General features: G+C 43.7%; 1 protein-coding gene across 10 annotated transcripts; it reads left to right on the forward strand.

Annotated features, from left to right (window-relative positions):
• The first annotated feature begins 871 nt into the window (after positions 1 to 871).
• Positions 872 to 17,234, forward strand: eif4g1a (eukaryotic translation initiation factor 4 gamma, 1a). 10 transcript variants are annotated; one of them, XM_037458615.2, is made up of 32 exons: positions 872 to 1,310; positions 3,099 to 3,225; positions 3,314 to 3,400; positions 3,637 to 3,669; positions 4,180 to 4,200; positions 4,466 to 4,645; positions 5,117 to 5,216; positions 7,007 to 7,200; positions 7,400 to 7,492; positions 8,170 to 8,245; positions 8,332 to 9,288; positions 9,369 to 9,457; positions 9,652 to 9,832; positions 9,942 to 10,075; positions 10,234 to 10,353; positions 10,733 to 11,131; positions 11,262 to 11,408; positions 11,513 to 11,749; positions 11,859 to 11,963; positions 12,184 to 12,471; positions 12,622 to 12,739; positions 12,813 to 12,915; positions 13,049 to 13,308; positions 13,442 to 13,563; positions 13,685 to 13,857; positions 13,983 to 14,108; positions 14,361 to 14,442; positions 14,558 to 14,656; positions 14,984 to 15,127; positions 15,213 to 15,294; positions 15,437 to 15,577; positions 16,115 to 17,234. In XM_037458615.2, the coding sequence occupies exons 2-32, from the start codon at positions 3,151 to 3,153 to the stop codon at positions 16,294 to 16,296; spliced, it is 5,148 nt and encodes a 1,715-aa protein (XP_037314512.2). In that variant the 5' UTR covers positions 872 to 1,310; positions 3,099 to 3,150; the 3' UTR covers positions 16,297 to 17,234. The 10 variants fall into 10 exon arrangements, with proteins under 10 accessions (XP_037314512.2, XP_037314518.2, XP_037314516.2 ...); XM_037458621.2 differs by having other exon boundaries at positions 7,007 to 7,158; XM_037458619.2 differs by having other exon boundaries at positions 7,010 to 7,200.
• Positions 17,235 to 17,335: the final 101 nt, after the last annotated feature.

Genomic DNA, 17,335 nt, shown 5'->3' on the forward strand with positions numbered 1-17,335 from the left:
TCAAAAAACAGTTAAGAACCAATGCTGTTGCTACTTGGTTGTATTGTAAATGTTAAAACCCTCCTGGTGTGTAAAAAGATTGATACAATAAGTATATATGCTTGATAAACAATATAACGGGTAGTGTTGGAGATGCAGAACAAAATTCACAAAATAACCACTAAAATCCTTACCGTAATGATTGCACCTGTAAGGGAACACATTGTTCCATTCCAGCAGCCATATCCTTCAGTCTGCATTTCCTCAGACTTCAGAAAAGAATAAATAAATAAACATCTTTTTGGGTGAGGACATGTCCTTTGTGATAATAATATAGGCCATTGTGCTCTTGGCTACTCTGAAAGGCCATTCAAAAATGATGCTATATATATATATATATATATATATATATATAATTTATAAGTAAACACCCATAACATGTTTTTTATCCAGTTTCTCAGAGAAGTGTGTTAAATATACTGTTGAACTGTGGGCTTTGAGAAATTCAATATTAGCTATTTTCTTATAATCATATTTTAAAGGAATTCACAAAGGAAAAGATTAGTCGATAAAAAAATTGTCAAATTAATTGTGATGCCATTATTATATCATATATAAGTTATTCAGATAAATGTAGAGTATAAATATATTTATAATATGAGACATTCTATTAGCTACATTACACTAAAGTCGAAATTAAAGTTGAAAAGGACTTAATTCTTAATATTGTATCAGCTGTGTAATGCTGCGTACCAATACATTCATTTCATTATATGAGTGCGTTTGTTTCAGCTAATATTGTACTTTGAAAATCAGATTGCGAGGCAATGGGTTGATGAATCGAGTTCAGCACCTGTATCACATGACCAAGGAAACGGCATCAAAACGTAATTCTCCCGGAAGTTACCCATGCGACTTGGAGGCGAACCGGCTCCATACACCAGAAACATCGCATTATGGCCTCGCTCTGAGCCTACTGTTGCGACAGTTGTGTAAATACCTCACCGGCAATCCGTCACCATCGACGCCTTGATCATGGACCTCCGGTCCAGAGGCTTTTTTCGGGGCCATCGGAGTTGTCATTAGTACTCCCGAAGTACTATATTATTTGATTTTTAGCACTGTCACTTTTGCACGCCCGGGGATTTAAACCGAAGTGACAGCAGTAGCACTTACCCCATCTGCCGGTAAGCTAGCTAGCCCGCTAAGTCAATAGCCAAGAAGGGCATCACTTTTCTTCTGGAGTAAAGGACAAGCTACAACACCACTACTTTCAGTAACAGAAGACTGATCAGAGGCCGATTTCCCAACATACTCAGTATTGATTCCTGGTAAGAATAAAAACAGCTGACGGTGGAAGTAATAGCTTAAAGTTCACCCAAGCCTGGCTTCATTTTGGTCAAAGGCATACAGGTTAGCTAGCTAACGTTAGCTGGTTGAACAGGCCCTATTGGCTGTCAGTCACCAACTCTAGCTTGCTAACCTTGGCAGAAATGTAACAATATATTAAATCAAAAACATTGTAATGTTTGAACGTTTGTGAAAAGGTAGGTTCTTAAAAGTGCCATAATTAGAGATGCGTGGCTAACGTAAGATGAAATGACAATAGAAATGACAGCCGAAAGCTTGCTGTTTTAAAGCGAGGTAGCCTTGCCGCTCAATGTGGTGTGTTTTACAGACCGTTTTAGATCTGGCTTGTTGATTGGAATGGTTTGACAGAAAACCTAATGTCATTTGTTTTGTGGTCATGGTATTTGCAAGTTTGATGTAAGGGTTGATGGTCTAATCTGCTCAAGGATCTTGCTGGGCCTGTAATTAAATACACATCGGATGACAGGACTGGGCTGGGCTGCTAACGTTATCCGACATTAGCTTAACTGTAACCTTATCAGTTATTGCTAGCACCGGCTTATTTGCTTTTCTCGGGTTTTGATTAGTCCACATGGTATCCTTCGGCACAGTTAAACTATCAAACTGAGCTCGATGTAAGGTTACTTGTGAAGTTAAGCGTGGGCTCAGCGTTCAGCCACGTAGCGTAACCGAGTGAAATGTCTGATAGTGGGACACGTAACGTCAGTGTTAGCCGGCTGTTGGCTAACGGATTTAACCTGCTTCGGTCGGTAGTACTGCCTTGTTAGCGGGCCGGTAAAATGTCCTTTCGTCCTTTAACTTAACTGAGAACACGTGAGGACATTTTGCTAGACTAGCTGTCACGTTTACTGACTCTTCGTAAGCCCGGGAGCCATCTCTGCTGACCGAACCATATGGTAGGTTTTTACATTGATGCCCTGTCTAAAAGAAGCATGGCGTAAGCTAGCAGCTAACGACAGCTCATGTGTCAGCAGGTGGATGACACGTCTGCTAGGGGTTTTTCATCGGATTTTATTATTTCTAGTATGTCTGTTATTCCAGTAAACACATACAACTGTATTATTTATTATTATTGTTATTATTCCTTTTAGAGATTCGAAAACTGCGTTTGTTTCCAAACGGATATCGATTTACCGTTATTTGAGTGGACTATGTGCACATGTAGCTAGCACAACCAGGGGGCATGGAAGCCACTGTTAACAGTCAATGAACTTTGACCTAAGGTATCCATTTTCTTAAATTCACACTATCCGGCCCTGTCGAAATTATTTGGCGACAGTCATGATCTATAAGGAATGTTTTTTTTCTTCTTCTGAGCAGCAAAAAAGTCCGTTTTTGCGATGTTTTAAAAATCGGTATCATGAGCATTTTTCGACTAACAGTTTGGGTGGATCTACGACACAGGAGTCCATTGCTATCTGATTGAGCAAGGAATCTGCAGATCATGATTACAATAATTGCTCGTAAGACTGCATGCGTGAGCCATGCAAGTAACCAGCATTTTGGGAGGTGGTGGTGTTATCATAGGCAAAACCACAGACCACACCCTCCCTGTATGTAAAATGATGCCACACTTAAGGTTCACGTTTTACATTTTTGAGCAATATCCAACCTCTATGACTGCATCATATGAAGATAATAATAGTAGAATGTGTTTATAATAGAATTCTCTGCTCAACTGCTTACTTTAATACCTAACTCCCTAATTTGTTAATTTTTTCTGTTCTTCTTGTTCCTCCCATCCTTAGACAGGCTGGCAACACAAAGCCCCCCTAATGCAGAACCATAAAAGAACGTGAAATGAACAAACCACCACAGCCTATAACGGGACCTACGTCTGTCCCAAACCCTTCCCCATCCCCTGGATTGACACAGGTGAGTGTCCCTGACCTTGTGGAATTTCCGTCTTCAGTAGTTTAAGGTTTGGTGACATGTCTTTTATCTGCCATTCTGTCCTTTCAAGGCCGCTTATGGTCCTGGACAGCCCCCCTCTCTCGTTTTCGCCACCCCTCCACCTCCACAAATGAACTCTGCACCGCAGCCCAGACAGGTAAAGGTCAAACAATGTTGTCTTCCCCCCCCCCCCCCCCCATTTCTGCTTAAGTTTTTGCATTAAGTGTCTCAAGTGTGGTATTTCTTGGCTTGTGCTGGTAAACCATCCCTTTCCTACTCCTTCACAAAGACTTCTAACACAGCTTCTTCTCCTCAAGGCTTTGGCTTAATCTTTGTGTGTGTTTCTCTTTGAATGTCAATCTTGACTTTTCTTCTCTTTTGGTGTCCTCTCAGTTTGTTGCAGGCCCTCGTACTTTACACCAACAGGTACTAACACCTCTCACTTTCCTTTACCCACTGTCTCCTTTGTGCTTCCCGTTCCACAATTTGAAAAATTGGATGGGAAGGTTTATTAGATTAATTTTTCTCAGGTCTCCTAACATTTAGATCTATACTATACTATTTTTCTGCCGGAACTTTATATTTCTCTGCCATTTCTTTCTCAAGTTAATGGCACAATGTTTTAATGCCAGAGGACTGGCCTTATTATTTGTTGTTCCTGTACAACTAGAAAATTGATTTAAGTACCTGCAGCATGCTAAGATGGTTAAATTCCCCACTAGCGATTGCGGCCCTTTTGAAGTCATTCTTAAAAAACATATAGATTTGCATGTGGATGTTTGAGCTTACTGTTCGTGGCTGAGATATTTTTCTGCTGCCTCATACTTTTCCTTCTTAAACCTTTGGACCTTAAGCTTCCACATTGTCTCTTGCTTTCATCTTCACGTTAATCTCACTCCCTCTCTTGCTCTCTGCTCATGTGTTGCGCGGCTGAAGGGTGGATACAGAGCATTACAGGTAACGGCTCTTCACTTTGTTGTCTCCCCACCCCCCTCCGCCTTCCATTAACTTGGCCCAACCCCATTGTTTCAGGGACACATGACAGTTTGTACAATTTAGATTCGGTGTAACCGAAGAACTGAACATACTGCTTTCAGCTCAGGTTAAGCGTGTGTGTCTGACAGGACACACACACACACGGTAGACAATGATTGCACACACAGAGCAACAGGTTGTCTTGTGATAAAATATTCATCCTTCTTCCCCCTCATCTGTTTTCTAGAGCTACTATCAGAACCGACCAGCCATGGCCACCAGTGCTCCAAGGGTACAGACGAGTAGTGGTCCACGACCTGTCGGACCGACTCACGTCTACTCGCCCAACTCCCAGATGATGATGATATCCCAGCAGCAGCTGTCTTTTGCTAGCTCCCCTCAGGGCTACTTTATCTCCCCTGGACAGGTTCGTTGACATTAATAATGACCCATTGTTAACAACACACCTACTGGTATTTCCAAAAACGGCCGACATGATACTGATTGTTTGCTCATCATATTGACGTAGTGGCCAAAATGTAACGGGAATTTTGTATTTTTTGTTCAAAGACTATTTGAAACTGTAGATGTTTTGCTTAAATAGGAGATTGTTCTTGCTCCTCCAAAGTGAGCGATGTTATAAATAGTTAAGGAAGCCTCCCTGGATCATCTAGCTGTTTTTTTAATTTAAATTTGGTAAAAATTGAAAAGCATTTAGCAGATTTGGAGCAAAACAATTCTGGCTGCTCGTTGCTTGGGCACAATGAGTCAGTTTCTTATCTTCCAAAATACGTTTTTAGAAAAGGATTTGTCATCTTGTAGTAGATTTCTGACCGGACACACTACCAAATTTCACATCTTTTGTTGTTGTCTCTGACAATTTATTTTGACTCTGCAGTACCGGACCCCATATATGCCTCCTACTCAGCAGTATCCTGTGACCAGTGGGACAGCGGGCTTCTATCCGGGAACTAGCCCTGCTGAATACCCTGCGTATGGTAAGAGTTTTTGACAAAGACCAGCGGCAGCCAAGAGTAACAACAGACATAGACGCTTGTCAGTTAAAAGGGGACAACAGAGATGCCAGGTTGAAGCATGTCTGTTAAGCCCTAGTCCATTTTTACGCCCCATAAGTTATCGCTGGGCTTGTTGTGGATTTGCGTCGCCGGTTGGTGTTGGTGTTTAATGTCTTTCTGGGTCAAAACACTGCTCTACGTGGTCAACAGCTAGTTGCATGTGGTCTGGCTTGATTCTGCTTTTGCCTGTGTTCTTTCTATCTGCAGTCTCACCGGACACTGCCTTGCGGGTTCCATGAAATGAATTTGAGATCAGGGTTTTGTTCTTTTGCTGGATGCATCAAATTAAAATTTTTAATGAAATATCTGGGGCAAAGACTTTAAACTGGAAGGCCACTGCACTCCTGCGAACATACTTCTGACATGTGTTTCTGCTGCAAGTGATAATTTTTTGTATTGGACAAAAGTTCTCAAGATTCTTGACGCGAGGCATTGAGTGGGTAAAACTAACTGGATCAAATGCACGCGCTCTATCAGAGTAAAATGATTCAGTGAAAATAACCTAAATCTTCCGGGGATAAAATTATGTATCTTTTAAAAAAACAACAACATTTGCATAAGACACAAGAACACGATGCAGCCAGGAACACAGGTGGAATACGCTGTTCATTTCATGGGACCTTTTTAACACCCTGCTTCCTCTGGATCCTCTCATTAACTCATTCTGCATCTGTCTCTTCCTGCCCTCTCTCCTTCCTTCCTCCCTCTCCCTTCCTCTCGTTTGCTGCGTTGGTTCAGAGCCCTCTCTTGCTGCGAGGGAGAGGCGGGGTGGTGGGGGGAGAGGGGGCGGGCGAGAGAACGGCCGTCTCTCTCTCCACGGTGCTCCTCTCACCTCCCAGCGCTACCCTGGTGAGTAGTGTGTGTGCTTGTGTGTTGGTCAGCAGGCTGTAGTGGCAGAAATCTGTGGCACTTCCTTTCTCTGATCGCATTGTAAATATGCTTCTCTTTTTGGTAACGTACATCTTTACTTCAAATGAGATACAAAGTGAAGGTTGCTTACATTTACATTACAATATGTATTCTACTATATGCTATCCTACCTTAGCTTTACAGAAATAATTTCTATATGAAAAAAATAAATTCTGTCTGGTGTGCCGCTGCCAGCCCGCAGATTTCTTGTTAGATGAGCCATAATTTCCACTTAGGCAATTTCATATTCATCCCCATTTTTTATTTCAAAGGGTTACTGTGAAAGAAATGTATTGCAAGTATGTATGCTATTTTATACACTGTACTTACACAGGCTGCTTCTGTGGGACCTTCAGTCTTACTGGGAATGTTGTTACTTCAAAAGTCTTTGGTATTAGCAGTTTCATTGTGTGTTTGAGACCAAATAACTTGAACGTCGTACACACTAGCGGCCGGTAACATCCGTGGTTCCCTTTCCTTGTTTTGGTCATTTGTTCACTTCAAAAGTAGGTTGGTGGCACTACACATAAACCAGCTTCCAGATTAGCCTCTATACTTCTAGAAGTATACATTTCAATCTTTATCCGCACACTACACAAAGTGTGTAGCTGCGTCATGGTAAAATGGAAAGTGGTTTTGTTTTGCTATAGGTGTGTTGTGGCCTAAACCCACAAATGGCCTTACGGTGTATCTGAAAAACATGATAAATCCTTTTGGTCACAGCTACAGGATACAGATGCTGTGACTTCCAGATGCGTCTTAAGTATCTTCATGAATGTTTTCTTTTTATTTTACTGTTTTAGCAGGAGCATACTATCCAGCTCAGACGCCGTACAATGCAGCTGTCCAGCCGGCACCAGTAATGATCAACCCCGCCCAGCAACAGCAACAAGCCTTGCCTCCTCAGCAACCACCGGCACAGCCACCAGGGCCACCAAAGAGGGAACGCAAACCGGTAGTGTGTTGCAACAAAAGGGCAGCGCGCCTCTTGTCTGAGGTCAAAAAAAATATTTGAATGGACAGAGAGTATTGTTTTCAGTGTGGAACTTTCCCTTTTACCTGTAAATAACAATAGTATGTATCATGATGGGTGGCAGCTATAGATCCAAAAAGACTGCATCCTTGCATACTGTCTGTACTCTGATGTCGGATGCATGTTTTTCAGAAACCTAACCAATATTTACCTCGTCTTATAGATAAGGATACGAGATCCCAACCAGGGTGGCCGTGATATCACAGAGGAGATCATGTCAGGTGGAAGGTCCACCACCACACCGACTCCCCCACAGGTAGGAAGCCTTAGGCCTTATTTTATTTTGTATTTCTAACAGAGATTCAAAGGGAACATGTTTGTGACCAAGGTTAAAGGCTGAGTTGACTGTCAGTCTTGAAAAGTTATGGATATTTTATTTTCTTACTTTAGAAATCAAAAATGTCTGTAGCTATTCTGCACTGACACAATTTTTGTGGAAAATACTTTGCTTAAGAAATACTAATGGTCTACATTGGAAGTTTGCTTTAATGAATGTCAAGTATATTTTCCAAACGTGGAACCAAATATTTTTTGGAATTCACATAAGAAAAGATTCTATAGCAGTTCAATATTGAACTCTGATTTAGAAGAGAATAAACTGGCTGGTTCGTATGAACAACCGGTTAAGCTCCCAAATGATGAATTATTCATACAGTGGATTGCGTTTTTTCACGTCTGTGTGTGAATATCTTCTATCAACACAGCATGAATCTAGCAAAGAACAAACTGTTGGTTACATTACAGGTAATTTTCAATCTTCTTAAGTGTAGTGACTTGCCTGCTGGGTTGGTTAAAACACTTAGCAAAATGCAACACAAAACAGAAATGACCATATTGCTCAATCAATGCGTCTTTAAAGCAGTCTTGTTTATTTAATTATTGAATGACTACATTAAACCCATGGATTTAATTAAATGTGTTTTGTGACTGTAGACCTGCGCATCAGATGCAAGTCCCGCACAGACTAATGGTGAAGTTACACAGGCTGCCACTACAGTGACGAGAACAGGTGAGTTCAGTTTGGTTTATATCATAAACGATTCCTGTATTATAAATTTCCCTTATCGTGAACATTTAAATTGTTTCATTTACCAGATGAAAACACTGAGCCCTCTGCTAGCGCTGAAACCCCTCCACCTCCTGCCACAGCAAATATAGAGCCTGAAGAGGAGGCCAAACAGGAAACGGACAGCCAGATGACAACGCCGCCACCGGCTGTGTTAGCCCCACAATTTGTAACCCCAACACCCGCTGCTGATGAGGTGCCATCCCCTTTGATTAAGGACCTGGAGTCTCCGTCTTCCCTCCCAGCAGCAGCAGTAGAACCATCACCATCTACTGCTCCTCCTGCTGAGGCAGAAAATACAGTTGATACTAAAGTTGGTGACACGGTTGACGCTCCAGTCGGCCCTTCAGCATCATTAGCAGCACAGGAGGCGGCTGTCAAAATGGAAGAACCACAGGCTTCCCCAGCTCCAGCTGAGAAAGCACCAGAAAAGGAGGAAAAGCAGACAGAGAAAGTGAAGAAATTGGAAAAAGAGGAGCATGTAGCCAGCGCTAAATTGGAGCCCGCGGTTGAGGCTGCCACAATACTTCCCCTGCATAACGAGACAAAAGCAGAGAAGGCTACAAAGACAGAAATTGAAGCCTCTCCAGGTCCGCCCTCTGCGCCGGAACCTGCTGCTCCACAGACCCACAACGTCGCCCTGAGCTCTGAACCTGAACCCACGCCGACTGAAGCGGTGGAGCCTCTTCTCTCCAACGGCCTCCCTCAGGACACAGAGGAACTGTCTGAGAAACTGTCTGAAGAACTGTCTGAGCAACAGACATGGGGAGTCCACGCGTATGGGGACACTACGCCCCTTGACAAGCCTAACGCTTCTCCGTCTCAGGAACCAGCACCTGTGGCTAAAACGTCAATGCCTACCCAGGAAGTGGAAGAAAAGGAGGAAGAACGGGAGGAAGAGGAGGAGATGGAGGATGAGAAGGAGAAAGTTGAGGATGCTCCTCCTGCCTCAGTTAGCTGCCCAACAGAGGAATCTACTATGCAAGGTTGGTGGAACTTATTCTGGATGCATTTGTGATTGTTATGAATTGTGCCTGTCAATGCAGTCTCCTCTTTTGTTTTAAAGCTGCAACTTCTGTGCCAAAGAAGAGGAAGAACATGAAGGAGTTAAACAAGAAGGAGGCCATCGGAGACCTCCTGGATGCCTTCACAGAAGTGTGTAACAGTCTGAAAGAGCATGAAAGATTGAAATCAACACAGGGTTGTGGTGTTCAAGTGTCTGAGCAGTTTCAGCTGTATCAATATCATTCTTTGGTATCAAAACAACATTCTCTGCCGGGTAACTGGGTCATCAAAATACTTCATCACGTTCCCTATTTTGATTCGTTTGGTTTGTTTTTTGGCTGCAGGAGCAAGAAGCCAAGCCTGCCCCTGAGCCCTTGTCCACTCAGGCCGACCCTGTCCCTGATGCTCCACCTGAGCCCCCTGCTGAGGTTCCAGATGAGACCTGGGAGGAGAAAGAGGACAAGCAGAACCCAGTACCTAAAGCCACACCTGAGCCAACTGACCTGAAATACCAGTACAAAGAAGGTATGTTGTGATTAGGAAAAGCCACCATTGAAGTGAATCCTTTTTCTTTTTTTTCTTGAAAGGCAGCACTTTACTCCCTATTTTGAAACACGTCTGTTACATCTCTCAGAGCAATGGAAGCCCATCGACCCCGAAGACAAGAAGCGGTACGACAGGGAGTTCCTCCTGGGCTTCCAGTTCATCAGTGCCAGTATGAACAAACCCGATGGACTGCCCAGCATCAGTGACGTGGTCCTGGACAAGGTAGGGTCTGCGTGACATCATGAGTGCCATAATGGCCTTCTAATGACTAAAAGGTGGATATTGAAATAGAAGCTGCATAGTGAAACCTGACGCTCGTCAGGGTAATTTTGATTTTTGTATGGACAATTTAATTACTTTCCCGCTTTCTTTAACTTCAGGCAAACAAGACTCCAATGCGGCCTCCTGACCCAGCTCGTATGATGAATGTTGGTCCTGATTTTACCCCTTCGTATTTGGGGAACCTTGGGAGCAGATCGGTGGGAGGACCCCGAGGCCCGGTACGGGACATTTTTCTCTTATGTCTTTCTGGACCCTTTTTATAATGGCAATAATGATCTGTCTCTGTACAGTGCCTTGTGTTCACCCATCTTGTCTGTTTTCCTATGTTGTTGCATTTCAATCTGTCATATGAATGTAATGGGTTTACACAAAATAGTGAAAAAGAAGTAGAAGCCTGTACATAAATAAGATCTCAAATTACCTATTGCCCTCAGGTGTCAAATTATTACAAATTTCGAAAATACAATTAAATTCCAGGTTGTAATCCAAGGAAATATTTTATATAAACAAGGAATATAAGTACTAAGTCATTCTGTTTGGATTTTCAGTATGAGATTTGGTTTCTAACCCCTTTTCTATATTTCCCCCAACTTTTAGCCCCCTGGCCCACGTCGCTCACAGCAGGGTCAGAGGAAAGAGCCAAGGAAAATCATCCTCAGCAGCATGTCCCTCGGCGACGACGTGCAGCTCAACAAGGCTGAGAAGGCCTGGAAGCCCACGGCAAAGAAGTCCACTCGAAGCCGTAACGCAGAGGAAGCCGAAGTCGAAGACGATGATCCCGAACAGGCCCAGACTAAGGAGCTGTTCAAGCGTCTGCGCAGCATCCTCAACAAGCTGACTCCTCAGAAGTTTCAGGAGCTGATGAAACAAGTGATGGAACTGACGATAGACACAGAGGAGAGGCTGAAAGGAACCATTGACCTCATCTTTGAGAAGGCCATCTCAGAGCCCAACTTCTCTGTGGCCTATGCCAACATGTGCCGCTGCCTTTTGGGGGTAAGTCATGTCCTTTTCTGTTCTGGCACAATCGCACACTTGCATTTTTTTTAAAGTATTTTTTTATTATTATCCGCAATATGAAAATGGGTATTCTGTAATATCTGTGCTCAATGTTGTCCTTCTGCAGTTGAAAGTCCCCACCTCAGACAAGCCGGGAGTTTTTGTCAACTTCCGCAAACTGCTGCTCAATCGTTGCCAGAAAGAGTTCGAGAAGGACCAGGATGATGACGAAATCTTTGAGAGAAAGCAGAAGGAATTAGAGGCTGCCAAAGAAGTAAGAAATTAGATCTATTCCCGTCTCTGACCGCCACAGTCTTTTTTTTGTTTTTTGACTAAATTGGTCATAGTGCCACCACTAAGCAAAAAGTCTGCCCTTAGGGAGAGGAGCGTGAGCGCTTGAGGGTGGAGCTACAGGACTCCAGAGACCAGGCCCGCCGCCGTTCATTGGGGAATATTAAGTTCATTGGGGAGCTCTTTAAGCTGAAGATGCTAACTGAGGCCATCATGCACGACTGTGTAGTGAAACTACTGAAGAATCACGATGAAGAGTCTGTGGAGTGTCTCTGCAGGCTCCTCTCCACGATTGGCAAAGACCTGGACTTTGAGAAGGCCAAGGTAAGTAAAGCGTGAACACACACTCACAACTAACTCATTCAGCAATTTCCTTTAATTATTTTTTTAACATCATTCATAAAAGCTGCTTTTATGTCCTTCTCCCTCTTAGCCTCGTATGGATCAGTATTTTACGCAGATGGACAAGATAATCAAAGAGAAGAAGACCTCATCCAGGATCCGCTTCATGCTACAAGACGTCATTGACCTAAGAAGGGTAAATATTAAAGATATACTTCAATAACGAGCCTATAACAGGGATTTATGGAGGTGATTAATGCTAACCAATAGTCCTGAAGAAGAACCGTTTCATACCTTGTATGAGGTAATTCACCGGGAATATAAATCTTATTGGGAACAATGAATGTTGACATTAACATTAATGTGCTGGGGGCTGTTTGACTGTTTGATAACCATATTCCATCTGTGATCTACAGTGTAGCTGGGTACCTCGTAGAGGAGACCAGGGTCCTAAAACCATTGACCAGATTCACAAGGAGGCAGAGATGGAGGAGCACAGGGAACACATCAAAGTCCAGCAGCAGCTTCTGAACAAGAAAGAGGGAGGCGGGGGAGGTGGTAGAATGGGGGGTAACATGGGGGGGCGTGGCTCTCACTCACAAGGAGGCGGCCGGAACAGCCAGCCTCAGGATGAGGGCTGGAACACAGTGCCCATCTCCAAGAACAGACCCATCGACACCACCCGCCTCAGCAAGATCACAAAGGTACCCTTTAACAAGGACGTTTTTATCATGTTATTTATTGAAAGAATTGCAAGTCACAACTAAGCTGTCATAAGTTGGACCTAATGATGTGTGGGGCTTGCCTTTTGTATGCAACCTTTTTGTTCATCTGACTTTTGTGTTGCCCTTCAGCCTGGTTCTCTGGACTTCAACAATCAACTGTTGGCTCCAGGAGGAAAAGGCATGTGGGGCAGCTGGGGGAAAGGCAGCAGTGGAGGAACTGGAGCAAAACCAGCAAGCGGAGAGTCAGGTAAACAATTTACTTTAAGAGTTTTTAAGATGTTCTTGTGTTTGGAGAGTTAATTTTTCCTGGTTGTTTTTAGACTCCGGTCGTCCAGCGACCAGCACCCTCAATCGCTTCTCAGCCCTTCAACAGTCCGGTTCGTTGTCGGCAACAACTGACTCTGATCGCAAAGCTCCTCAGAGGTATTTAGTTGCATATTGTCTCATCTGCTAAGATGTCCTGTGCTTTTGCCCATGTTGTCTACTTCGTCTACTATTTATACAGTAAATACCCTGGATTTGGATTTGTTGGAAAGTGTGAACCTTTTGTGTCAAGCTCCAGCCGTGACCGTGGTGGCGACAGAGAAAAGGGCGATCGTGAGGGCCGTGACGGCAGCAGCACCCCAAACCAAATCACCAAGAGGAGCTTCAGCAGAGAGTCTCAAGAGCGCGGAGGGAGGGCCGGCGACCTCCGGGCCGCCACTGAGCCTGTGCGACGCGTGGCCAGCATGACCGACGATAGGGACCGAGGCAGCAGGGACCGAGGCAGCAGGGACCGAGGCAGCAGGGACCGGGCTCCAAGTAAAGATCTGCCAGGTGAAAAACACACTGACCAAAAGTGAATATTTGATATAGATATGATGGAATAAAGATGGAGGACATGCTGTTCACGCGCAGAGATCGGAATACTTCTAACTTCTAACTCTTACTGTGACGTTTTTCTCTGCAGTTAAGCGGGAGAGCGCTCCAACCCTCCCCCCCGCTCTTCCAAAACCTGCCTTGAGTGAAGAGGAGTTGGAGAAGAAGTCGAACGCCATCATTGAAGAATACCTTCACATTAATGACATGAAGGTACAAATACAGCGCCATGGGAACTCTCATTTGACACGTTGAATTTTATTTAAAAGTGTGGACGTAACCATGCTCTGACAGCTGACCATGTGTGCGTCCTCTTTTGCTGCCGCTGCTGTAGGAGGCATTGCAGTGTGTTACAGAACTCAACAGTGCCTCGCTGCTCTTTGTGTTCGTGCGGAGCGTCGTGGAATCGACGCTCGAGCGCAGCACCATTGCTCGAGAGCGTGCCGGCCTGTTGCTGCACCACCTTGTCAAGGCGGAGGTATTGCCCTCAGAGCAATACTACAAAGGGTGAGCGTTAACAGGTTAAAACATCACACTGCAAGTCCGATGATTGAAACTTTTTTTTAACCTTGGGTGCATTTTTAGTTACTCGTTACAGGAAGAGGAGATTGAGTGCTTTTTTTTTTGTGTAGGCTTCAAGATATGCTCGAGGCTGCAGAAGACACAGCCATAGATATACCTCACATCTGGCTCTACCTGGCTGAACTTATCACCCCCATGCTCCGTGAGGGAGGCATCCCTATGGGCCAGATCTTCAGGTGAGCTGGAAGTCAACAAAAAGCATTCTGCTCAAAAACATCTTTTTTAATTTCTCCCAAACACTACAGAGGTGCTGGTAGTCACACGTGTCTGAAATTCCCCTCTCTTCACTTTTCCTTTGACGACACTAAACTTTTTTTTTTGGCATTGATTACAACGATAGCTTCAGTAATATTGGTAAAGAATAAAACAACTGAATGATAGAATAGTTCATCGAAGGTTGAATGCATGATTTGGTGTGTTGTTTCCAGGGAGATCTCCAAGCCTCTCGTGCCTCTGGGGCAGGCTGGTGTGCTGCTGGTGCAGATCCTCAAGTTGCTCTGCAATGAAATGGTATGATGTTCATTAATCCACCCTCTTGATAAAGCGTGTCCATTTTTAAATGCATACTTTTCACAACCGTTTCATAACAATACTCATTGGATTTATTGTTTTTACCACACTTTAGACCCCGAAGAAGGTTGGGGCAATGTGGGCTGAGGGAGGGTTGAATTGGAGTGATTTCTTGCCAGAGGATGAAGACGTCAACAAGTTTGTCACCGAGCAGGTCAGTAAACCTTAAGTAGTCCAAGACAGTGAAACGACCAACTAAAAACACCGGGAGGTAAAAGGGGGAAACTTTTATTTAAAATATATTTTCCACATCTTGTTTGGGGAAATTAAAGAGACCATATTGAAGAGGGTCCTTAATAATATTCCGTCAGAATATATGATATTTGTTAAATAGGCATAAAAATGATTACTTGCAGCAAATGATTGACATAAATACAATCTAGTGGCTTTACAGATCCCTCCTGTGTGTTATAACATCAAGAATTAAACAGGCTGGTGAATCTATCACTGACATGTCTCTTTTCTGTATGACGTGATTCAGAAAGTGGAGTTCACCACAGGAGAAGAGTTGGAGTCGAAGGAAGTTGATGAGAAGAAGGTCCTGACTGGTGAGGAGCTGAGCAAACAGCTGGACAGACTCATCCAGGACAAGGCCAACAACCAGCGCATCATCGACTGGGCCGAGGTGTGTGTGAAACCTGCTCGTGCTGGAGCTCATGAGGAATCATTGAAGTCTCCACTTAATCTGTGTTGTTCTGTCTTTTTCTCAGGCTAACTTGGACGAGCAGCAAACCGTTTCCTACCAGTTTGTACGAGCGTTGATGACCTCAGTGTGTCAGTCTGCCATTATATGTAAGTGTGACTGAATGAAATGATTCTTGCCCAGCGTTATGAGTTCTTAAAGACTGAAATATGTCAGCGTTGCTGCTGTATTGATGTTCCGTGATGAAAGCTTGTTTGTTGTAATCTCTGAATTCACCTCTCCTTGCTCCAGGTGACAGCCCGTATAAGGTGGACGCAGTGCAGATCAAGGAGCGGGCCGATCTGCTGCAGAGGTACCTGTCCGACGAGCAGAAGGAACTGCAGGCCCTCTACGCCCTCCAGGCTCTCATGGTTCACATGGAGCAGCCGGCGAGTGAGTATTGACGGGAGCAATGTATAACCGATACCTCACCACTAAGTGGCCATGTGAAGAATGCTTTTAGGGCAAGTCGGAGGCTCTCATACCATTCAGGCTTTAACTGTTATTGAAGTTAATATAACAGTCAAATCTGGGCATGTTTTCAGTAGTTTGTTATTTGAAAGGACAGAGTTCATCCATTCACATGTTTGGAAATTATTTAATTACATTAAAATAAGAGGAATACACCTGATTTTAATGTAAGTAGCTTTATTTTAGGCTCACCGGTGCCGTCATTTGTGTTTAGCTACAGTCCATTTGACAATGGCAAGTTCAAAGTGATGTGACTATACTTTATTTTGTGATGCTAATGAAAACTGCACCAACCACCGCCTCAAAAGTGATTCTAGTTTCTAGGTTTATTAACGCCAGCAGACGGCACAAACTGGACTGCATGAACTTTCCCTCTTCCTCCTCCCGCTGCAGCAGCAAACTGCTTCTCATTACATTCAATGCCAGATATTTATTGACCTCTGCCACCCGTTTCTGTAGACCTGCTGCGGATGTTCTTTGACGCCTTGTACGACGAGGACGTCATTAAAGAGGAAGCCTTCTACAACTGGGAATCCAGCAAAGACCCTGCAGAGCAAACGGGCAAAGGTGTGGCCTTGAAGTCAGTCACCGCCTTCTTCACCTGGCTCCGCGAGGCCGAGGAGGAGTCTGACAAGGAATAAAAGACTGAATTGAAAGCTGCTCCCCCTCTTCCCCCCAATCCTTTCTTTTGCAAGGCAGGGGGCTCTACAAAAGGCTGAAGAGTCACAGACAATATTGCCTGAGAGGCAGACTCTAATCAATCCTCAATGAGGATAAATCTTTATTTTTTGTTGTTTTTTGTTTTCTTTGAGGGATGGACTCAGAAAACAATAATTTCTCTCCACCCTCCCTCTCTTGCTTCCTCATTATTTCCCCCACCTGCTTGTCACAGCAAGTGTCCTCCTCAAATAGACTTAAAAACTGATACAGCAGGATTGCTTGTTGTAGAGGTTTGAAGTATCCCACGTCACTACAAAACTTTCTCACAAGAATACAAACCCAACAGGCTGCTTTTTTTTTTTTTTAAAGGTTCTAGATAATTCTAATGCCTGACATCTGATCTGCGAGAATAAAACCACGGGGTGTGTGGTGTAGTGGGTTTTCTGATACGTGGGTATCGCCATGCCATAATGTGTGTTCAATCCAATCTCGGCTCCTATGTCTTTGTCCCTTACTGGAGTGTGCAGCATGACTGAAGTGTTTCTATTGATGATACAGTGGACGAAACGTCGATAGGAGAAATGTACATGACCTAATCTTGATTTGATGGATGGCATTTTTAAAGCAAAGGTTGCCTATTTTCTCTTCCTGTTTCCCCATCATGAATTTACGGAGGGCAGAAACATGAAGGATTGGTTTTGACCTTGACTACTTAGGGTTGGTCTTAATGCTTCCTCTAAGCCATCCTCACCCATCCCCAGTAGTGATTCACACTGACTGACTCTTCATCTTTACCTCTTCTATACTTAACCCTGAGCTGTCATAGAGGACACTTAATGACCCCAATCACCGGTGAAACTTGAAATCTACAGAAATTGACTTGACGAAAATATATAAAGTTACAAAAAAAAAACAGAAACGATCCGCAAGCCTTTTCTACTTTAAGTGGAAACTTATTTCAGGAACGTTCTGTAAATATATAATGAAAAAATACTTTTTTTTTTCCAGTTTTATTTTTCA

Source organism: Pungitius pungitius, chromosome 15, assembly GCF_949316345.1.
Source record: "Pungitius pungitius chromosome 15, fPunPun2.1, whole genome shotgun sequence".
Taxonomy (NCBI): Eukaryota; Metazoa; Chordata; class Actinopteri; order Perciformes; family Gasterosteidae; genus Pungitius; species Pungitius pungitius.